Consider the following 23,981-nt stretch of genomic DNA (forward strand, 5'->3'; position numbering starts at 1 on the left):
TGCATGATGAAGACCTTACATGTAGGGAATACATGGAAGGAATGTGTGTGGTTGGGATATATGAGTGGAAGGACAATTCACTTCTCTGAAGATACAGAGCCACCAACATCTTCTGGCAATCTCATTAACCTACTCTTTCTGGACCTGTTCCATGCTGAGTGATGCTTCCTTTGGGGCTAATAATTAGTTGTTATAGAATGCCACTGCTGCTCCGTTCTGGGCATCCCATCTTTAGTTTTCTCTGTCTTTCTTAATCTGAATTTCTTTGCTCTTTAATGGGCTGGTTTCTTTGCTAGAACTTGTGGTTGATGCTGGACATCATTGTTTCCTCCTACAGGCTTCAGGGTTTCATCTTTTCAGGTGTGTTTGGTAGCCCCTTCAGCTACAGTCTTCTGGTGACTTTCTAGTTAGTGACTAGAAAGCCTCTCCCTAATAAGAGCAAAACGAAAGCTATGTCATCAAAGAGGTTTTGAACTACTGTAGACTTCTAACAAAAGCTAGGGATATTGCCAGGTCAAGGTTAAATATTTTCATGTAACACCCATGTCTGGGGATGAATTCATTGTTCTTCATCCCAGACAACTGAAAAAAAGTCAGTCATCTGACTTAGGGTTTGGAATTCCCAAGATCTTCCCTGCCTTGGAATGCAAATAATTTGATCAGAACAGAAAGTAAGGGAAAAAGGTGAGGTCATTTTCATTGAAAACCAGGCCCACACTCCTACCTTAATTATGTATAAACCCTCTAATTTGGTGATGCATTCCAGCCATTGAAAAACATTGCTGTCTCCCTATAGAAACTATCAGTTGTTATTATTATCATTTCTCTTCTTGGATTTATGTTTGTTGGAACTCAGATAGAAACAGTCCTGGATCAAGTTGCTATCCTGCTATCCATTCATGCTAGTGTTAGGCAAACTACTCCATAGGTAGATAAAACACTGAGTTTTGTAACTGAATGAAAATATTGGGATGCAGGCATGACCTCTGTAGGCTTGCTGACAGCATCCTCAGGACAATCCTTTCTCTGTATCCCTAGTGCTTAACACAGTCTCTGGCACAGAGTAAATAGTAAATACTTATTAACTGACTTGTTGACAGATTGACAGGGATGACATATACTTCTTCCTATTGCCAAGTGGTTTTAATTTCTTCTCCTCGGTCTCTATATGTTGAGAGTTTTTCATTCCACATAGTCTAAAGGTTATGCATGTTAGGTATGAAAATATTTATTAAAATGCGTTTTAATTTTTGTGGTTCAGTGCTTTGTCCGGGAGATTATAGGTAGCAATTTCATATGTGAGAATATTCTAATTACAGTGGTTTATTTGTTAATAATTATAATAGCTTATATTTACGTAATGCTCTAAAGCTTGCAAAGTGCTTTTATATATACTATCTCATTTGATCCTTACAACAACTCTGTGAAGTAGGTGCTATTATTATTCCCATTTTACAGGTGAGAAAACTGAGACTAAGAGAAGTCAAGTGACTTGCTTAGTCTCACAAAACTCGTAAATGTCTAAGGTGGGATTTAAACTCTGGTATTCTGAGTCCAAGTCTAGAACTCTGGGTCACTTAGTTGAATTCTGAATTCTCAAGGATATTTTGAGGTTTGTGTTGCTAGACTGATGTTAGTTTATGAAGAGTTAGTATTTATTCTTGTGTGCAGTTCTGACCACTTGATCATCTTTCTAGGGGTTTAGTAAGTGCTAAATTTTTACAAACTTCAGGGATATATTGTATAGTTTCTATCATTTTCTTGCAAAGTCTTTATCGATTAAGAAACCGAGCTTTCTATAGATTTTGACCCATATCACAAGCATGAATCCCTCTGTTTTTGTAAGCATATCAGTCCAAATCAGTCATCTGTTTGACACCTCATTGTCAACATATTGTTAGAGGAGTTTCTGTGGATATCCCCCGTGGAGGGCCTTTTGGCTCTGTTCTGGTTTCTCAGCTACTTCATAGGTTCTCTATGATGGTTAGCAATATGAGTTATATTTGGTAACTTCAGTAGCAAATATAGCTAATATTTCTGTAGCACTTACTGTGTGCCAGGCTTTGTGCTAAACACTTTGCAATTATTATCTCATTTGATCTTCACAAAAACCCTGGGAGGTAGGCGCTATTATTATCCCCTTTTTGCAGATGAAGAAACTGAGATGGACAAAAGTTAAATGACTTGCCCAGGATTACACAGCTAGCAAGTGTTTGAGGCTGGACTTGAACTCAGACCTTCCTAACTCCAGATCCTGTCTGCATTTATTGTGCCACGAACCTGCCTAAATATCTATTATCAGCCTTTACTAATTCTCTGTGACCCTCAGGACCAACTCAGCATTAATAGTAGGCTCCTTTCAGATTGTTTTTTTTTTCTCTTCAGAAGCCTTTCTAGCTTGATACCAAAGCTGGAGTCCACTTGTGATCACTGGTGAGGGGAATATTGAGTTCATTGTATCCTCAGTCTTCACAAATTTTAAATTCCCTAAGAAACTCTTAGTACTAAGCACATAGTGGCATTATTGATGCTTTTCCAGGCATTGAGAAGGACTGAACCTCTGGATTCTCATCCTAGGGACATTTTGCTAGTGACATGGGGATGTAGCTGACCCACTTTAAGGAAATGTACCTATCTCTCCTTCTGCCTTAATTATGTAGCAAGGTCAAGTAGGACTTGACTTTATAGACCTCTGGAGGATGGGGAGATTAGTTGTCTTTTAGAAACACAAACCAGTCTTGTTGGTGAGGGCTCACAGTCAGGGCTCTTCATGGTGGATAGGAAAACAAAGGGGCTTGGCTGAAGTGGGGTCAGAATATTCCACTTTCGGAATGACCTGCTTCACAGTGCCCAGGTTAGGAAGAGAGATTTGGTTAGTTCTGCTTGGCCTCAGAGGGTAAAGCTAGGAGTGATGGGTGGTAGTTGTGATCAGGCAGATTTAGATTTGAAAGAAGGAAAAATACTTCCTAACAATTAGAGCTGTCCAAAGGTAGAATAGGCTGGGTTAGGAAATTGTGGATTCCTCCTTGCTCAGTCTCCAAAGCTGGGTAGCTACTTGTTGGAGATACTGCAGAGAGTGTTTCTGTTCAATTTGGAAAAGATGGGGTGGAGGGAGGGAGAGAGAGAGAAAGAAAGAAAGAGGGAGAGATGGAGAGAGGGAGAGAGGGAGAGAGAAAGAGAGAGACAGAGAGAGAGAAGAGTTGAATGGATGGATAGATCGATGAATAGACAGATGAATCAATATACAGTTGGTTGGATGACTAGATAGAGAGAAAGAGAACAATCAGTATGTAGAGACAGTTGGATAGATAGAGAGAGATAAGTAGAGAGACTGATGGATAGACAGAGCTAGATGCATAGATAGAGATAGAGAGATGGGTAGAGAGAGCAATGGATAGAGATAGATGGATAGATGGATGGATGGATAGATAGTTGGATGGATGGGTAGATAAGAGATGGACAGACAGATAATTGGATGGATGGATAGACAGTTAAGCAGAGAGACTGATAGAGCTAGATGGATAGACAGAGAGATTAATGGATAGACAGAGATGTAGGTAGAGGGATAGAGAAAAAGGGGGATGGATAGGGAAAATATTAAGTGTTTACTATGCGTCAGGCTGGGGATACTTACTATGCCAAGTGCTGAGGATACAAAAAGAAGAAAACAAGATGGTCCCTACTTTTTTAAAAAATCATGTAGTTTATTTATTTTAAAATTGTATTTTTTTCCCAATTAAGAGTAAAGGCAATTCTTAACATTCATATTTTTAAAATTTTGAGTTCCAAATTATCTCTGTTCCTCCTTCACCTCCCTCTTCCTAAGTTTAGCAATTTAATATAGATTATGTATATGCAATCATGTAAAATGTATTTCCATATTAGTCACATTGTGAAAGAAGAAACAGGCCTAAAAAAGAACCATGAAAAAAGAAAGAAAGTGAAAAATAGTAAGCTTTGATCTACATGCAGATTCCATAGTTCTTTCTCTGGATTTGGATAGCATTTTCCATCATGTGTCCTTTGGAATTGCCTTGGATCATTGTATTGCTGGGAAGAGCTAAGTCATTCATACTTTATCACCACACTGTTGCTGCTCCTGTATACAATGTTCTCCTGGTCCTGCTCACTTCATTTTGCATTAGTTCATATAAGCCTTTCCAGGTTTTTCTGAAATCTACCTACTCATCATTTTTGTAGCACAATAGTATTTGTCAACTGGAATGAACCGGCTTCTAACCTGTGGATGACTGGAACCAAACAGGACAGGCTAGAGACAAGAGAGCCAGGAATCAAACAGAAGATTAATTTCAAAGTGACAGGAATAGCCTCTGAGCAAGGACACATATGCTGGGGCCCCATCTCTAGTGTGTGTGGGGGAATCAAGGCAGAGGGACCAAACCTTGATTTATATACTTCTGGCTAGATACAGAGTCAAACAGTGCAGTGTAGCAACAGTGGTGAGGTACAACAGCAACAGTGAAGCAAGGTTGTCTAGTGACAAACAAGTCTGTTCAGAGCAGGGCATCTGTCTGGACCTGTTGGTAATTGCTCAAGTTGAAGGATCATCAGTTCCAGAAGGTAAGTGGAAAGGATTGTTGTTGTGTCAAGCTCAGGACACAACTTGATTACTGAGCCTTAGCTCTGGAAAACAGGATATCTCCTAAGAGTATCTTGTCATTTCCCTCTTTTGACTAAAGGGAGGGGGGTCTGAAAGGGCTGCTACCTTTCTGGACAGGTATAAGCCAAGAAGCCACAAGAGACCAGTTGGGCCAGGACCAGATGTTGAGTTGAATAGGTCTTGTTTAGCCATTGCTTGTTCGTAAGAAGAAAAGGGAGGGGGCAAGAATGTAGAGGGAAGAAGAAGAAAAACTAGGACAGGATACTCAGCTCTTGTCCAGAATCTTGGGATAGCTGTTTCCTCTGGGTGTTGGCAGCTTCTGGGTCCATACTAGATGAATCTTGAGGTCTCCAGAGGGTTCTATTGTCTACTCAGGAACAAGGGCTTTCTTCGTGTGATTCAGGAGTACACACCTACAAATTTGACAGCTGTGGGAATAGTAAGAAGGACCTGATAGTGGCCCTTAAAAGACATATGGGTTGAAAATTGTGATAAAAGTCTTGTATTAATCTTTGGATCTGAGCTTCTGGTCGGTATAACATAGGTCCTTAGTTAAGGATCTCTAAACAGCACATAGAGATGGTCCAGTTTCCCAGCTATGCAGGGCTAGGTTCAAAGAGTGCAATAAAGTTTTCTCTCAATACCCATAATTGCACAATTACAGATCAAACTACTCAAAGGGCTCATAATGGACTAGTTTTGAGAAAGGGAGATTTACGTGACACTAAGGTAACCAAGAAAACTTAAAGATAAACTATGCAAAGCAATGTAATAGTTATCACTAATACTAATTAACATTAAGTGTCCTTGTATCCTAGTAACCTATTCTCCATGTCCACTTAACCTGCACATTCTGAGTTCCAGATGTTTAATCATCTGGTCTCTAGATATCTTTTCTTGGACATTATGCTTTATTCTCAGGACAGTTCTACAGGGATTCTGCTTCTCTGGTTTGAAATCTAGAGGTTCCTAAGTAATTCCAACTAGTATAATTGAATATAATCACTTAAATTTGTTTCTTCAGTCTTGAAACATTAAAGAATTTCAGTTTACATACCATTTGTTATTCTTATGATTACTTAAATCCTATACCTGATATCAGAACCTTTTAAAAATTCATGAGGTCCCAACCGTAAAATGAGTTCTTCTTTCTCTTAAAATTATTAGACACTTTAAAATGGGAAAATAATTTCACTTTGTTTACCATTATCAATACAATTTATATGTAATTGAGGACTTATTACGACAAAAGCCCAAAGTCTGAATTTCCATGACAGATGAATTTGGAAGTCAATCATATAATACAGTTGCTTTCTTAAAATGACTATTCCATTTATTTAGAAAACGTTTACATTGCATCTTTTTCTTATTACTTTGTCTAATTATTTCCCACTTAGGAGGATGTCATTCCTTTATTACAATTTGACCACATATACAGGTTAAAATTGCAAGATGTTCATGCTTGCATCCTAGTATAGTAACTCAGAGATGTTCCAGTATCAAGCTATTATTTAATGGATTTAGTATTGTACGTACAAAACTTCCTCATTATAGAAATTTGCTACAAAAGGAAAAAGAGGGACATAGTTATAACAGTGTTATTTATCATAACAGAGGGGAAAGCTCCCTTAACTCTGTTTGATTCCAGGCATAAGTCATATCTGACAGCCAATCATGTTGTCACAGGGTATCAAAAGCAAGGCTCAGGATTAACCAGGTGGGGGTATTTCCTTTTTAGAAAAGATCCTACTTTGGGCCATGCCAAAGTCATCCCCCAGTCTTTTCGCAGGCACAGACATCCACCTTAAGCAGTTTCCAGACTGTGGCACATGTCATTTTCTACTATTGGCTTCATGACAATTCAGACAACTATACTTGTAATCAAAACTCAAAACAACAGCAAATTACAGTCCCAAGAATTTTTACCTTAAATAGCAAAGTTTCACTAAACTTTACTTATAAATTAAATCTACCATATACTGGGGCTTCAGACGTAATCATATACATTGTGGTTAGCTCATCATTAATATGTTGAAGCTACATCTTTACCATATACACTTTCATGATAGCCAAGATTTTCAAATGAAATTTGGTATTATAGCAAACATTATTATCTATTTTATAATAAAATATACCTCATTAAATATTTAAGTTTTCAAATATCAATTTTTATCACATCCTTCTAAAAGTTCAATTCACGGAAAACAGCTTCCAAATTAGAAAGTTGTTTTGTCTGGCAGCATTTCTGTTACAATGGTCTCTCAAATTTCACAATATAACAGAATTTAGAAATACAATGATAACACAAACAATATCATGTATTTAAAACATGAAACAAAACTTCAAGTGCCATAAATTGCAATTCCAAATTATCACATATAAAAATCATTAATCTTATTATCTTTGACATTTTAAAACAACTTTGGAGTTATCAGGTATGTAACAATTATATTCAATTAAAGAAACAATGTCATACTTAGCATATGTCAATCAGTGTTAAATACTTTACGATCATTATATTATTTGATCTCACAACAACCCTGGGAGATTATTATGATTTTTCTCTTTACAGATCAGGAAACTGGGGCAAGCAGAGATAAGATAACTTGTCTAAGATTACACAGTTAATAAATTTCTGCAGCCAGAATGTAATTCAAGTTCCCCTACATTCTCAGCATTTTTTAAAACACCTTTATTTGGGAATCTGATCTGAGATGGGAGGGGTTAACAGAATAAGAGGGAGAGACCTGAGGGAGTCACAAGGATGGTCAAAGAAGACTTAACAAGAGGTTGATATAAAGTGCAAACTGCTTACCTATTTTTTTCTTTCTTCATTTTGGGAGTGCTTCCAAACAATGCAGCTATTAACCTTGCCATTAATAAAATCTAATCCTTATTTTGTACCCCAAAACTTACTAAGATATTTCAGAAGGGAGTGAATTCCTGGAATCATCCCAAATCCCAAGAGTTCTCCTCTGCAATCTTAAAATGATTACTCTCCAAACTTCTTAATCTACCAAGTTGTTTTAGCAGTTCTACAAACTCGGATTATCTGACTTTATTTCTCTAACTCCAGCATAAGTAAGGCTGAAATGACAGAAAAAAGTGTCCTGCAGATTTTTTTTCTTATAACCTAATCTCCTGCAGAAAGTCTAAAGTGGGAGTTAGTTCTCCTTACTGGAACAATTGCTTCAAGTATAAAAGTTCATTAATCTTTCCCAGTGATCTAAACTCTTTGTCTACAGCCCTTAGAAGCTTTTCTGGCTTCTTTCAAGATTAACAAAATCTAGTTCACAACACGAACATGACACAGACATTTTACAAAGACAAATACAGACAAAACGACAAGACAGATGCAAATAGACACAAACAGTTTTAACAAAGTATGTAATTAAAATTCTAATTTTAACTGCTTGGGCAGAGGTGTACATTTCCAAGGAGTGCAGTTAAAAAAAAACAGATGCATGCAGTTACAGTTTAAGAAAGGGTATCCTTACCAGAGTGATCTGAGATGAATGAGGTCACTGGAGGGGCCCTGGAGTTTTCCTCACAAAAATTGGTGAGCTGGACTAAGAATGGGAGCTCCGGTTATTGGAGCAAGGAGAAGGGTACAGGACTCACCAGACTGGGGCTTGGGATGGGGCGGGGGTGGGGTGAGGGAGCTTGGTCACTGAAGAAATAAATCCTCTGTGGTGTCTAGTTCATTCTTGCTGATACCAGAAAGTTCAATGGTCAAGTTCCATGTCCAGTTCCACTTCTGACATCAATTAATGTGAACCCGACTAAACTGGCCTCTAATCTATGGATGGCTGGAGCCAAACAGAGCAGGCTAGAGACAAGAGAGTCAGGAATAAAACAGAAGTTTAATTTCAAAGTGATTGGAATGGTCTCCAAGCAAGGACATGTGTGCTAGGGCCTCACCCTTAGTGGTGGTAGGGATCCAAGGCAGTGGGACTGAATCTTGATTTATATACTTCTGGTTAGATAAAGAATCAAACAGTGTAGCGTAGCAACACTGGTAAGGTAGAACAATAGTGAAGTACAACAGCAACGGTGAGGCAAGGTTGTCTAGTGACAAAAAGTCTGTTCGTAGCAGGGCTTCATGTATGGACCTGTTGGTACTTGCTCAAGCTCAGGGACCATAAATTCCAGAAGGTGAGCACAAAGGATTGTTGTTATGCCAAGCTCAGAACACAGTTTGCTTAGTAGGCCTTAGCTCTGGAAAACAGTATCTCCTAATACTATCTTGATGTATTCCATTACATTCATATGTCATAACTTTTTAAGCCCCTCCCCAATTGATACATATTCCCCTCAATTTCCAATTCTTTGCTATCACAAAAAGAGCTGTCATAAATATTTTATAATACATAGGTCCTTTTCAATGGTCCCTATTCTGTTTTTAAAAATTTAATTCATTAATTTGTTTTCAGTTTTTAACAATCACTTCCATAAGTCTTAAATTTTCTCCTCTTCCCTCTCCCCTCCCTCCTCAAGATGGCATGTAATATTATAAGGGTTCTACACATACATTCTTATTAAACATATTTTCACATTAAATATGTTACATAGAAGAATTAAAACAAATGAGAGAAACTATGAGAAAAAGCAAAACAAAACTTAACACAAGAGAAAAGAATCTGCTTCATTCTGCAATCCAGTTCCATAGTTCTTTCTCTGGATGTGGATGGCATTTTGCCTCAAGAATCCTTTGGGGATGTTTTAGGTCCTTACATTGCTGTGAAGGGCTTAGTCTTTTCAGAAACAGTCCTTGCACACTGTGGCTGTTACCATGTATAATGTTCTCCTGGTTCTACTCATTTCACTCAGTATCAGTTCATACAGGTCCAGATTTTTCTGAAGTCTGATTTTCTGTCATTTCTTATAGCGCAATAGTGTTCCATTACATTCATGTACCACAACTTGTTCAGCCATTCCCCAATTGATGGGCATTCTTTTGACTTCCAGTTCTTGGCTAACACAAAAAGAGCTGCTATAAATATTTTTGTACATGTGGGAGGTGGTCCCTATTCTTAAGAAGCCTACATTCTAAAAGAGGAAGACAAAACATAAAGAAGAGCTGAAAAGGGAAAATGAGAGGAAAGTATCCAAATGGAGGGGAATGAGGAAGAGGTAGGCAGCCAGTATGGAGGTGGAGCAGGACAGAGAACTAACTGGAAGTGAAGAGTGTGCATAATGGTTGGCTTTTGTGATTATATGTTGGGTTCAGGCTGAGACCCAGCAATCACGGAGTTGACCAGGGAACTGAATCATCCCAAGGGAGACACACAGGCACTATGAAGGTGGAGCAGGCTGGAGTGGAGAAAGTTTCCTCTTATCTTCTAGAGTCTGTGAATATGGCATGCTCTGCCTAGAGAGATGCTCTCACAGGAGATCAAAAGAGGAGAATGCTACATGGCCTGATGGGGATGTTCCAGGGGAGAGACAGGAGACTGGGCAATCCCAAAGATAAACAATTTATTTCACAATTCTGTTTAGAATTAACCTCACTTCTATCTGTTATCAAGAACTCCAGGGTGCAGTCATATTCCTATCTCCTCACCCCAAGTACATAGAGAATAAGCCCCAAGCAAAACTGTGAATTGGGCATTTGTCTCACCTTTCTAACATTCTCATGAGCAAGCGCCAGGGATTCTTCGACTCCCTGCCCCCTCCCCCCAGGCTCTTCTAGCCCGAGATGCTAAACCAATTTTCTTAATAATGGTAGCATTTCCCAAATCGTCTTTCATAGAATCCTAGTTGTTCCACAGGACGCTAATAATGTTTATGTGAGAAAACTTCAATACTAATGAAATTTCCCCCTCTAAACTGTGAAATAATGTATATATAAAAATAAGCATTATGTGCAGTAGTTTGGAGAATAAAAACAGACTCAATTTTCTCTATGCCCAATCACACCTCTAGAATAGCATTTGGGGTTTCATCAATATATTTCAAGCACCAAAGTGGTTTGTGAAGAAATTAGTTTGGGAAAACTAATTTAAGATATTAGTGGCTTTGCACTAGGCGCAGTTTAAAAGAGATATTGGGTGAGACCAATCTGGAATCCAAAATAAAGCAACAAACTAAATTGCTAAAGATGAAATTTCAGACATTGACCTCTGGCTGGGACACACACACCTACGTACACACATACATTTAATGGGGGTGGGTAGGAAGTGGCACAGTGGGCATCCTCGCACTTTTGCCCCCATTTTTGCTGTGGCCAGCTTCTATATTGCCTCACCTTGACCCACCTTTCAAAGATCTACCCTCCCTCTCCATCTTTTCCCACGCTGCCTAGGGCTCCTCCGAGGCACAATGGGCCCGGGGTTACTTTGTAACTTCTTATCACTCTCCCTGCGGCGGCTCAGGCTAAAGGCTGGCCGCTCCTTTCTGAAGCCGTGTAGCGTTGCGCCCGTTGGGTGGCGCTGTTGGACCTCTTTGCACCCAACCTGTTGCGCCCTGGGAACACCAACTCTTTTGGACTTGGGGAGCGCCAGTCACTTTGGGGCCCTGGCGGGGCCCACAGCCTTTCCTTTTCCCTTGCGACTTTTGGTCCCTCCCATCACTCCTGCTCTGAAGCTTTCCTCTCGGTGACCTCTCCGTGCCATCTGGCACTTTAGCGCCTCGCAGTCCTTCTGTCACCCCTCCTGGGTCCTCCAGACTCTAAGAGGTTTCAGATGAATGCAGAGGAGACGAAAGTTTTTATTCCTCAAGGTCGGGGAGAGGGGAACTGAGCGAATTCATCACTTTGGGGCCACAGCCCCTAAATGTCACTTAGACAATTCCTAGGCAGCACCGACGAGGCCGGGTTTCTGTTAGGCTCCGCGACAGGTGCAGGCTCCTAGGACACCCTGGGCATCACTAACCCTCCCCCGCTCGCCCCCGCCCGGAATATTCCCTTCTCCGTCCTCTTTCCCTATCCCCACCCCAAAGTTCTGCTCCTTCTGTCTTCAGATGGCACCCGTTGTGGAGCCTTGAGCTTGGGTGCCCGGTGACCCCGGGGCTGCCCTGGTCTTAGTTATCAGGGGGGCCCAAGCTCGGGGCCCTCTGCGTGGCTGGCTGGGAGCCCCCGGGAGGGAGCCGGTCAGAGGCCAGAAGGCGCCTGATGCTCCTGGCGCCGCTGGCGGCCGAGACCAGAACGCAGGGAGAGGAAGAAGGCAGAAGCGCCCGGGGGGGCGGGGGAGAGAGAGGAGGGAGTAGGGCGCTGCTGGGGCGCGGGTCAGGCGGCCCCCTCCTCTGGGCTCTCTCTCCGCCTCTAGGGCACCCACCCAGGTCCGAGAGCCCGGGGGCAGGACCATGAAGAGGAAGAGACGGGGCGGCCAGCCGAGCGGAGGGCATGGGCGCCACTGATCAGCCAAGCAAGTCACGTCTGGGGCCATTGGGTTGGTTTTTTTTCCTCCCCCCCTGCTTTTCCTTTCTTCACCTCCCTTGTGGCGGAGGGCAAAGTGGATGTAGCAGCGCCATGCCCGGGCTGGAGTGAGAGCGAGTGAAAATGGCGTATATACAGGTAGGGCCGTGGCAGGAGGGACGTGTCCGGGCCGGGCCGGGGCCGGGGCCGGGCGGGGATGGCATTGGCAGCTTGGGGCCGACTGGGTGAGGACCAGGACGGCTAGCCCTGAGTCTGCCAGCTGCGCCCCGCCGGCTCCTCGTGTTGCCCTGGGGCTGGCGCTCAGCCCCGCGCGCAAGAAACTTGCCAAAAGAACGGGGGAGGAGGGAGAGAGGGGAGATACTGGCAGTTTGGGGATAAAAGGTTTCAAAGAGGCAACCTGTTTGCGCGGGCTCTCGAGCTGCCCGGGAGCGTTTGGTGGAGACCAGCAGAGGCTACTGAGGCTGGGGCGAAGCCGACGTGGAAGGGCAGTGGGAGCGCCGCACTGGACGGAGAGGGGGGATGCGGGATAATGTCGGGGTGAGAAGGATAGCTCAGGGTGAGAGGCCCTGGTTACCGCAAGAAGACTGTGGGTTTGCCCAGTCTGGGTGAGACTGGCCTGGGGTGGGGCGTGGTGCGATATGGGCGGGGCAGGAAAGCTCCTGGCACCCACAGAGGACCCACTCGGGTATCTGCCTTGCCTTGTCTTTAGCCTCCAGCAGTGGGAGCAGCTGCGAGTTCCGAGCTCCAGCTGTGGAGCAGTGGGGAAGGGGTAACCTTTCCCCGAGGCCGCAATGGGAGCCCGGGGGTGGGGGCAAAGAGGGAGAAAGGGGTGGGGCTCTAAGGAGAACGGCCCGGGGCAAGCGGCCAGCTGCAGTTACCGTGGTTACGGCTCCGGCTAATTAGCCGCTGAAGCGGGGACGTGCAGCTGTTTGGCGAGAGGGACAAGGACATCTCCTTTCCCCCTAGGCTTGACTGCTAAAGAAGCAGGGCTGGAGGGACGAAAATGATTTGATGGTTGGACTTGAAAGGTAGGGTGGGGAGGAAGGACAGTGAATTGTGTGGTAGTAATGAAGGTGAGATCTATCAGAGAAGTGTTAAAAAAGATTTCATGAGGTAAGAGGGTTAGGAGACCTGGAAGACGGCCTTTGACTGAGATCAGTTCAAATCAGGCCTTTTAAAGGACCCATGATTGGTTCAGGGGCCTTTATCCCCCAGAGGGCTTCAGGTAAGCCCCAAGGTCATGAGGATGCCTAAAGCTTTCTGGCATTCTCACGAATGCAGAGAACTATAGAATGTAACAGTGGAGAACTACAGTGGAGGAAACTGAGACCCAAAGAGGGTGAACGACTTTCCCAAGGTCATAGAGTCAGTTTCTTAGAGCTGAGACTCTTCACAGTTTTTCTGATTCATAGTCCAGTTCTCTCTCTTTTTTCTACATTATCTCTAAATCTGGCATTTAGATAAAATCTCATAAAATCTCCACATCCATCTGTTTTTTGTGACCGGTCCTTCTCTCCCTAGCCACGAACCCATTGGGGTTCAACCTTAGATTTTTCTTACTGAGGTATTATCTTTGACATTTGACCTTATTTCACATATTTCCTATCTGTGGTCAGCTTTTATTCTTTCTCCCCCAGCCTAGGCTTCTTCACATGTACAATGTCTCAAGTCCCTTTTCAGCTTAATCTCCTCATCTCCATTATCGTCATTAACAACAACAAATATTCATTAAGCACCTAGTCTTTGGAGGGCCCCAGGCTGCTGCTTTTCCTTTAAAAAGTCGAGTTTCCCCTCAGCACATTCTTTATCCCCTTTCTTTTCCATAGCTTCCAGACCACTCCTCAGGAAACATTTTCTGACTTTGAATCTTCTTTCTTTGACCACACATAGATGTGAACTGTAGGTTCTTCTTAGAGACACCCTTTGCAAATATATTTGAAGTTTTGTTGGAACCTCTCCTCATACATTTCATTCATCATCTTTGCTTTCCCTAATACCAGAACGTCCATTTCGTACCTAGGATACATAGTCAGGAGAAGGTGTTTCATTGTGAGGAATTTAGGAAACGAAACTTCAGTTCACAGATGTGTATTCCCCATAGGTTTACAGGTGTCTTTTTGTCTCATTATTTCCCTGAAGATTATAGCATCGATAGGGACATTTTTCTCAGATGGCTGAAAATAAGGATAGGACATAGTAGCTTACTTTTTGTATAGTGCCTTAGGTTTTTCAAAGTGCTTTCACATACATTATCTCATTTGATCCTCACAACAACCTCACGAAGTATTTAGAAAGTACGCCCTTCTACATATTCCCCATCCTCACCCCTATTTCTTAGGTAGAGAGGCAGAGCTCCCCTCCCCATGTAGGTATCAGTCAATCGCTGGCATCAGTCATTAATGAGAAATAATGATATTCAAGAAATCTATCCCTGCTGCCCATCTCTTAACCATAGTGATGTCTGTTCAACTTACTCAGTCCTATTTCTATTTATGATAATAAATCTAATTTTAGAAGGAATTTTTGAGGTCATCTAGCTGTTTCATTTTGTGGATAATGAAACTGAGGCCTGAAGAAAGGTCACACAAGCAGTAGGTTTCAGAGACAGGATTTGAATGCACATATCTTGATGCTAGACCCCTTTATATGCCACCATCCATTTTCAGATGTAGTTTGGTCTTCCTCCTAACAGGTCTGATAAACTCAATGTCCAGCATAGGAGCCAGGCTGGACTGACTTTGGAAGCCAGGCTTGTTACAGATCTTATTCATTCTTCCCTTTCCTGCCAAACTTGACCCCTTTGAGCATTCCCAGGCTGCTGCTTATTTCCTCCCTTGTCTAATGGGCATGGTTAGAGAGTCAACAGGGTAGGGGAGGAAGAGGCTAAAGGGTATTGCTTTGGGTATCTCTGAGGCAGAGGAGGGTGGAGAGGAGGGGAAAATATAGCATGAGTTTGAGCTCCACAGAAGCTGGTTTCCTTTGGGGCTATTTATTTTTCGAGAGTATCAGAAATATTAAACTTCCTACCATCTCTACCTCAGAAGCCAAAGTTGGAAGGCTAGGCCTCTGGGAGGATGGGGGTACCAAATGGCCTCCGGGATATGTTTGCCTGCTACGTGAGCTAATGATACATTTTGGTTGGCTTCTTGGATATTTCTGTATAGGAAGGTTTGCTATTTTCCCCAAAGTGTGGCTGCATTGGATAGCTCAACTATCTATCCACCCGCTCTGATTCATACACCATACGGTGCAAATCCAATTGAAAGGCTAAAGTTTCCCATTTATTTATTAGATGTGGTTTGTCATGAGGGGAGCAGCAGCCCTGGATATAGCAACCCCTTGTTAGGAAGTTCCATTCTGTCCCCCGAGATGGTAAGTAGAAAGATGTGGGGATTTTTGAGTTGTCTGAGCATTGCTAAACTGGTCTTGTCTCTTTCGTTGTCTTCTCCCACCCCCACCCCCATCCCTTGCTTCATAATGGATACCTAAAAGGACAGTTGGAGCCATTAAATGAGGTGAGTTAATTGGATGATTCATTCTGTCTGGTTTCTAATCAAGAAGGGGTTGTCTTTCATTTGGGAGTCTTATCTAGTGTACTAGGTGGAGAGAGAGTATTAAACAGTCAGACATTGATAACTACGCAATTAGAGATGTTCCTGTAAAAGATAGCTTGAGGGAGAGGACCCCATCCAGAGTAAATAGTTTCCATGAAGGGGTTCTTCCCCAACCTCTGCCATTTAATACTCTTTTTCTTATTCACTGTCAAGCCACAGGAATCGGTTGTTGTTTTTTTTTTCTGCTTTTTAAAAAAAAATAATATACATTTAGCTTCAGGAACATATTGTCTGTTTCCCACAATGTTGTGTAAACCACCCACACATCAAAGAAGGCAATCAAATAAACTACAAAAGAAAATACCTGCAATGTTCTCTCTCTCTCTCTCTCTCTTTCTCTCTCTCTCTCTCTCTCTCTCTCTCTCTCTCTCTCTCTCTCTCTCTCAGTGGCTTCAGTAAGATTCTGTTTGCTGTCATACTGCCTGCAGTTGGTAAATAGAAGTGGAAAACATTTTGTTCTAAGTGTTTGGCAGCAGGGACAGACCTCCTGAATGTCATTATTTCTCATCAGTGATCGACATCAGTGATTGACTGGTGTTAATATTAGTGGGATTTTTTTCTTATCTCCTTCCCCCTTCCCCCATCCCTTTCCCACATGTCCTCAGGGCTTTCTTTCTAGAATCTCTGATCTGCTGCTGTGTAGATGGACCTGTCGCCACTGCTGTCAAAAGTGTTACGAATGTAGCTGCTGTCAGTCGAGTGAAGATGAAGTTGAAATCTTGGGACCTTTCCCTGCCCAGACTCCACCCTGGTTGTAAGTGGAGTTGCCCTGGCTTTCTCTGATTCACATGGTACAGTGCTCAGTGTGTGTGAGAGTCAGTGTGTGTGTGTGTGTGTGTGTGTGTGTGTGTGTGTGTGTGTGTGTGTGTGTGTGTGTAAGAGAGATTTTTAGCAATGATTGGAAATAGCCCCTGGGATATGTTCCCTCTTGTCTGAAAGGGTCAGAGGCCCTTGAAAGGAGAAATAATTGGAGTTTAAGAGGCTAATGAAAATCCTTGTCATGATGTTAATGTTAGCTTGTATTCTACCCTTCCTGGTGACTGACATGTCAGTGAGACTGAGCGTAAACAGCATTGGCTTTGCATGTGAGTTTAGATAGATCCTGTCTTACTACCTGTGTTATCTTAGGCATTGAAATTCTCAGTGCCTCAGTTTCCTCATCTGTAAATTTGGGTGGGAGTTGGCCTACCTGACTTCTAAGGTTCTTTCTAGCTCTAAGCCTGTGATCCTCAGCTCATTTTAGACCCTGAGAGGCATGGACCTCTAAGGAGGTTTTAATGTTCAAAATACAGGAAATTTTGCTCAACAAACAATCACGATGTGTAATGAGTTTATAGTCCTAATAGTACTTACACAGGTCAGCACTACAGGCAGCCCCTGGGATGCTCACATTTTCTTCAACCCAAGCTCTAACTGCATCAGAAATAGGGTGACAGAGACAAGCACTTCCAGCCTGAAACCTACCCTCCAACGCTGTTTATGGTCTCTTCAGCGTCTTTCATTTTATTTCCAATTCGTTCTCCTCCTGCGCCTGCATACAACATATCTCCCCATCTGTCAGCCACTCAGATATTTTTGGAAAGTGGTTTTGAATTTTCTGATCCACGTGTCTATCCACCTCTCCATGACTAGACTAGGAATGTGGTCAGAGGGCTAGGGTGGGCAGCTAGCAAAGCTGCAGGGTTCGTAGAGGCTCTGTTTGACTCTGCCAACCTTCAGATCTGGGAGGAGAGGTGGGGGTAGGAATCCCTTAATCATGCACTTGAAAGCCATCATGGTATAGGACAGATTGCCAGTCTTGAAATCAGGAAAAACTGGGTTTAAATCTCTTAGCTAGGTGACTCTGGACACATCTCTTAACCACTCTGAGCCTTGATTTTCTCATCTGTAAAAAGGAGGTAATAACAGCACCACCTACCTAGCTGGGTCATTTTGAGGATCCACTAAGACAATGCATATGATATGTTTTGTAAACGACAACAAAAAAGTGATATGTAAATGTCACCTATTCTTACTGTTGTTCTCTCTTTTAAAAGCAATCAATTATACAACTCACATTTATATAAGGTTTTTTGGTTTATAAAGTGTTTTCTAATAAGTCCCTGAGGTAGATAGTGCAATTATTATACCCCTCCTGGCTTGATTTTTTGGAGGCTTGTAGCCCAATGTAGGGTAGGAACTGGAAATGTGGCTCAAATTAGCATTTGGGAACTCTGGTAAAGAAACTCCCTTTACCAATGGGGGTTGCCCCCTTCTCTGTAACTTGAAAGTCTTAAAGATCTGCTTAGAATGATGACTTGCCCAGGGCAGTACATGTCAAATGGGACTTGAGCCCTGCCTTGTCTTCCTGGTTCTGAGGCTGGTTCTTTATCTTCTGGGATATGCTGCGTCTCTGTAGCCCACGATAGATTCTTTAAACATCCATCGGTTCCAAGGGCAGCATTAAAAGTATTGCATCTGTGGGCAGTTGAGATTAGAATTTGATATGTCCAGAACTAGAACTTCCCAAACTGGAAGCCCCCTACCTTATTCAGAGGCCTTTCCTCCTTTCCCATCCCTTTTGTGGATAGCCAAACTTAATCTTTTTTGAGGTAAAAGCATAAAGATATCTGGCCACAGATAGAGGCTGAGTGTGTGGGCACATAGCATCTCTGTTGAAAAATGAAAAATCTGACAAAATACCAAACGTTGAGTGCTTCAAAGACCCAGTCTTGTGGCGTATATCCCCGAGACTCTAGGGGAGTTGAGCTGAGGCCAGGGCAAGACACAGGGTAAAGACATATATTTCTGCTGAGCTTTTTTATGCAGATGAGACTCTTTGTGCTCTCCACGTCCAGACTGTCCCCCGGCAAAGCATTTATTAAGCACCTACTATGTGCCAGACACAGTACTAAACCCTTTATAAATGGGTTCAAGATAGCTCCAATCCATTCTTTTGGAGGAGAACCCCAGCTACTATCTATTTCATATGTATTGAGTTATTTATATGTTATCTGCTTTCCCCACATCCATTAAAATGTAAGCTCCTTGAAGTCAGGAACTGTTTTTGACTTTATTTTTTTTTTTTTACCTCCAGAGCTTAATAAATGCTTTTTGATTTTAGTCCAGACCTTTCCCACCGGCCAGAGAAATTCTGTCGTTGTCTCTTTAACAAACAATTGGTGAATAACCTACAGTTTAGCCATGGTAAGAGACAGGAATGCACTTGGGTAGGATAAAAGAGGTCTTGGTCTCCCTGAGCAGTGGTCAACACTTAACACATTTTTGGGACCAACTACATGTGTGATGATTTTTGAAATCCTGCTCCTGGAAAGGTATGAACTGTTTTTAAAATGATGTTATAGTTTGTGCATCTCCAGATTTATTTACTGAGTAGGCAGCTGTATGTATTTAAACAAGCAGGGACTGGAAATGTCAAGTGTGCAGGACTGGCTGTGTTGTTTCTCAAGCCTGTCCTCCAGCAATGAAGAAGGGCTGTGATGACAGCAGTGGGTACAAGGTCTCTATGGGGCAGGACACCTCTGTGTGTGTGTGTGTATGCATGTGTATGTGTATGTGTGTGACACATGTATGTGAACTTAGCATATGGCCTGTGGCACATGCTGAAGACATATGGTGAAAACTCTCCCACCTTAGGAAAAACTGTTGCTTCATTTATTTATGTTTCAAATTCAACAAATGACATCTGATGGGCAAGGCCCCATGTTAGGCATTCCGGGGGAATAGAGGGATGAATGGGGCTGGCTTGGAATGAAGAAGACCTGGGTTCTGATCCTTACAAACAGTGTGACCACGAGCCAGCCACTTTATCTCTCTGACCTCAGTTCCTCATCTGTAAAATACAGGGGGTTGGACTTGAGAACCTTTAAGGTCCCCTCTAGCTTTATGGTTTATGAGAAGACATAGTCCCTGCCTTTAAGGAGCTCATAGTCTAACAGGAGGAATAAGACAAGAACTCAGATGATTATAATACAACGCAAATTATTTTAAGGGCTGAGGTAGTTCAGAGGAGTCTGAGATTACATCTTGGGTGATTAATTGGGGGAATTAGTGAAAGCTTCATGAAATTCATTTAGTAATTCAACAAGCATTTATTAAGCCTTTTTTTTTTTTTTTTTTTAGTTCAGCAATCATATATTAAGCACCTACTCTCAGGACTATGCTAGGCACTGGGAATAAAAAAGCCCAACAGTCTCTATCCTCAAAGAACTTACATTCTTCTGGGGAGGTACAACATATACATATATCAGCATATTACAGTTAAAACTAAGGATAGAGAAATCTAGTCTTTCATGAAAGGATAGGATCTTATAGGTTAGAAATTCAGAGTTCTAGGTAAAGATGGGTATAATCTAATGGCTACTGGATGAAATACTCGCTAACATTTATCCATAGTACTTTTCTCACAACCTTGTGATAAAGCCAGCATGAGTATTACCTCCATTCTGTAAATGGGGAAACTGAGATTTAAAGCGATGAATTGACCTGCCTCGTTCGCCTACCTAATATATATCAGAGTCAAGATTTTAACCTAGGTCTCTGGACTACAAATCCTATACCATTCCCAGTGTAGGGGAAAGGTAGTACCTTCAGGTAGTATCCATATTGTGTTTACTTTTGTGCAAACCTCCAAGGGCCAAGGAAGATCCAGAAAAACTGAGGGTAGGTGGGTGGAAGGGAAGAGTTATCTGCAGGTGGCCATATGGCATATTTCTCCATCTCTGGCTTTCCTTCCCTTCCCTTGTGGGGTTTAAGGAGAAGTAAACACAGTATGCTTCCAATCCTCTGTGTCCCTCTTCTGAGCTTAGAATTCTAAAGAGAAGGGAGCAATTCATATTTTTCTCTTTACAGCAAAGCACACTTCCAGGTTATCATTCATGGGCTACTCCTAAAGTCTTTTCCTCTTCACTAGAATGAGCAACCGGAATGAAGAAAAGAATGGGGACTCAGACCACACTGCCAGTGAAGCCCCTCCAACCCCACAGGATGACTCCCCAGATCAGAGACGGTCATCTTCAGATACATCTAAGTCTGCATATAGCCTTACCCGGAGGATTTCAAGTAAGCTTCTAGACAGTCACCTTTTGTGCAAGTTATAGCTCAAGAAACCGCTATCCTGGTAGCTTGTATGCAAATCCAAAGTAAATTCATTTAAAATCCCATCACATGCATTGCCAGGAGAATAGACAGAGCAAGTTCTCTCAGGAACATCAGTGTTCCCAAAGAAAGAAAAAAGAGGCAGAGCTGCTGGAGGGAAAGATAGGACAGAGAATTGACAGCTCACTCGTGGTGGCCTTGATTATGGGAAACCATAGCTGATGCAAGTAGAGTAGATTTTTGTTTGTTTATTTGTGGGACTAAAGCTATGTCTAGGGAGTTGATTGGTTTTAGTTAATGACCTTGACTAGCTGTGTGATTTTTTTGGCTGAGGCAGGTGCAAGGGCTAGAGCATGGCACCTGGAGTCCAAAAGACCAGAGCTGTGTGACCCTGGGCAAGTAGCCTAACCTCTGTCTGTCTGTAAAATGGGGATAAAATTAATACCTATCTTCTAGGGTTGTTGTGAGGTCCAAATAAGAGAATATTTGTAAAGCTCTTAGCATAGTACCTGGCACATAGTAGGTGCTTAATAAATAGGCAATAGTAAGTATTTTTTCTTTCCTTCCTTCTTTCCTTCCTTCCTTCCTTCCTCCTCTCTTCCTCCCTCCCTCACTTCCTCCTTCCCTCCCTTCCTCCCTTTCTTCCTTTCTCTGCTCTTCCCTCTCTCTTTCCCCCCTTTCCTCCCTCCTTTCTTCTTTCCTTTCTTTTTTCCTCTGTTCCTCTCTTCCTCCTCACTTTTTTCCTTCTTTTCTCCCTCCTCCCTTTCTCTATTATTTCCTTCCTTTTCTCTCCCTTCCTCCTTTTCTCCTTCCTTCCTTTCTTTTCTCCCTCCCTTTTCCCCCTCTTTCCCCTCCTTTTTCTTCTTTCTTTCCTCCCTCCTTCCCTTTCCATTTTCTTCTCCCCTTCCTTCCTTCCCTCTTTCTGTTCCCTCCCTCACTTTTTTCTAGTCTAAGCTGTTTTGTGTGAAAAAAAGTGGGGGATTGTGTTGATACATGACCCTGTGCAACTATAAATCTAGTGGATTTGACTTTTTCCTCTGCCTCATTGAACTAATCAGTTGTTTAATTAGATTGACACACTTGATTACTATTATTATCAGTTGTAATAAAGGCAGATTTTGTTTATATAGCACTTGAAGGTTTACCAAATGGTTTTTCCCAACAACCTCATGAGGCAGTTGAATGCAGTAGCTATTAATTCCATTTTCAGATGAAGAAACTGAGACTCAGAATAATTATCTGAGTGTCCCTTGGTCACGTTGTTATTTTGTGTTGAAATTGGGAGTTTTAATTTGAACACTGTGACCCTCCCACTATACCTAGCTCTCTCTCATGATTTTCATAGTTATCTAGAAGGTATAGAATGGGGACGCAGTAGACAATGGAAGCAGGTGGTGGGGGACCAGAGCCCTCCCCTACCTCCCTCTTCTCCTACACTACCCTGAGACTTCAGTTCTTTTAGCAGAGTAAGGGTCAACTAGGTGGCTCTGTGTATAGACTAAGGTGTTTGGAGTCAAGAAGACTCTTCTTCCTGAGTTCAAATCAATCCTCAGACACTTACTAGCTGATGGCCCTGGGCCAGTCACTTAACCCTGTTTGTCTCAGTTTCCTCATCTTTAAAATGAGCTGGAGAAGAAAATGGCAAACCACTCTAGTATTTTTGCCAAGAAAACCTCAAATGGGATCAGGAAGGATCAGACATGACTGAAAAATGACTGAACGAAAAAGCCCATTTATTCCACTGGGGGTAAGGCAAAAAACATCACCTTTTGGGAGAAGTGGTATACTGACTTAATAGTTATTCATACTTTGATGTGAAAAAGGTTTTCAGATAATTTCCTGACAGTAGGTTTTGTTGGAGAAAAAAGAAAAGAAAGTCAAAAGGAACCTATTCTTTCTAGAATTTATTTTCTTCAACTGTAAAACAAACGGTTATGACTAAATGATCTCTAAGATCAAGTCAACAAACATTTATTAAATACCTAATATGGCTGGCCAAGCACTGTGCTAAATTTGGGGATATAAAGGAAGACAAAGAACAGGCCCTGTTCTTAAGGAGCACACAGTTTAAAGTTGGAGAGGGAATTGCATACAAACCACTTTGTACCAGCAAGATATATACAGGACAAATGGGAAATAATCATAGGGGGGAGGTACCAGAATTAAGGGAAATCCCTTAGAAGTCTCTTAGAGTTCCAATATTTAGTGGTATGTCAAACCTTGCCTATTGTACAATATGACCTAAAGCTGGTTTTGAACACTTACATTCAGAGAGCTAAAAGAGAGGTTTTTTTGGGGGGGTAGTTGTTCAGTTTTTCTCAGTTGGTGGAGATACTGGAATGGTTTGCCATTTCCTTCTTCAACTCATTTTACAGAAGAGGAAACTGAGGCAAACAGGGTTAAGTGACTTGTTCAGGGTCACAAGCTAGTAAGTGTCTGAGGCTCAGTGCTCTATCCACTGAACCACTTAGCTGCACATCAAATTTGAGACCACCTAATAGAAATAAACCCCTACTTACTCACTTAGAAGACCTCAAATTCACCTTATCTGTGTTGTATTATATTTTGATTTATTTTGTTAAACATTTCCCAATTCCATTTTAATTTAGTTAAAGCCAGCACTAGGAAGTTTTGCAGGTGATTGTGGCCAGAGGTCCTCAACTTTGACCTCTCCGCATTTTGTAGATCAGAGGATCTTGGGATCATAGATCTTGAGTGGAAGAGACCTCAGAGTTCAACTCTTTCATTTTAGAGATGATTAAAGAGAGGCCCAAAGAGGTCCAACATTACTTGACCCAGTGTTGAACAGGCAGTATATGGCAGAGCCACACTTTGAAGCTTTGTTCCCTGACTACAAGTCCAGCATTTCCATACCATGCTGCTAACATCTTCACTTTACAAATAAGGAAATTAAATAATATGGTAGAGATAGCTGAAATGACAACCCAAAGTCCTTGTTGTTCAGTCGCTTTTCAGTCATGTCTGACTCTTGGTGACCCCATTTGGGATATTCTTGACAAAGATACTGGAGTGGTTTTCCATTTCCTTCTCTAGCTCATTTAACAAATGAGGAAAATGGTTAAGGGTTAAGTGACTTGTCTAGGATCGCACAGCGAGTAAATGTCTGAGGTTAGATTTGAACTCATAAAGAGGATTCTTCCTGATTCGAAGGCCACTACTCTATCCACTGTGCCACCTAGTGAGAGTCAGAATTAGAACTTGTATCTTTAGAATCTTAACCTACTATTCTTATTACTAAATATACTATATACTA

At 42.0% G+C, this 23,981-nt stretch overlaps 1 protein-coding gene across 6 annotated transcripts in view; it reads left to right on the top strand.

Moving 5' to 3' along the window:
• The first annotated feature begins 11,171 nt into the window (after positions 1 to 11,171).
• SYT17 (synaptotagmin 17) overlaps positions 11,172 to 23,981 on the top strand; it is an 88,297-nt gene continuing 75,487 nt past the window's right edge. Inside the window, exons 1-4 of one of the 6 annotated variants that reach the window (XM_072598020.1) lie at positions 11,172 to 12,134; positions 15,494 to 15,511; positions 16,216 to 16,364; positions 20,523 to 20,671. In XM_072598020.1, coding sequence (XP_072454121.1) covers positions 12,120 to 12,134; positions 15,494 to 15,511; positions 16,216 to 16,364; positions 20,523 to 20,671 — 331 coding nt within the window. In that variant the 5' untranslated portion in view covers positions 11,172 to 12,119. Of the gene's footprint in view, positions 12,135 to 15,488; positions 15,512 to 16,215; positions 16,365 to 20,522; positions 20,672 to 23,981 lie in introns of all 6 variants that reach the window. The other 5 variants (XM_072598017.1, XM_072598021.1, XM_072598019.1 and 2 more) reach the window with 5 other exon arrangements.

Source organism: Notamacropus eugenii, chromosome 3 (assembly GCF_028372415.1).
Source record: "Notamacropus eugenii isolate mMacEug1 chromosome 3, mMacEug1.pri_v2, whole genome shotgun sequence".
NCBI lineage: Eukaryota > Metazoa > Chordata > Mammalia > Diprotodontia > Macropodidae > Notamacropus > Notamacropus eugenii.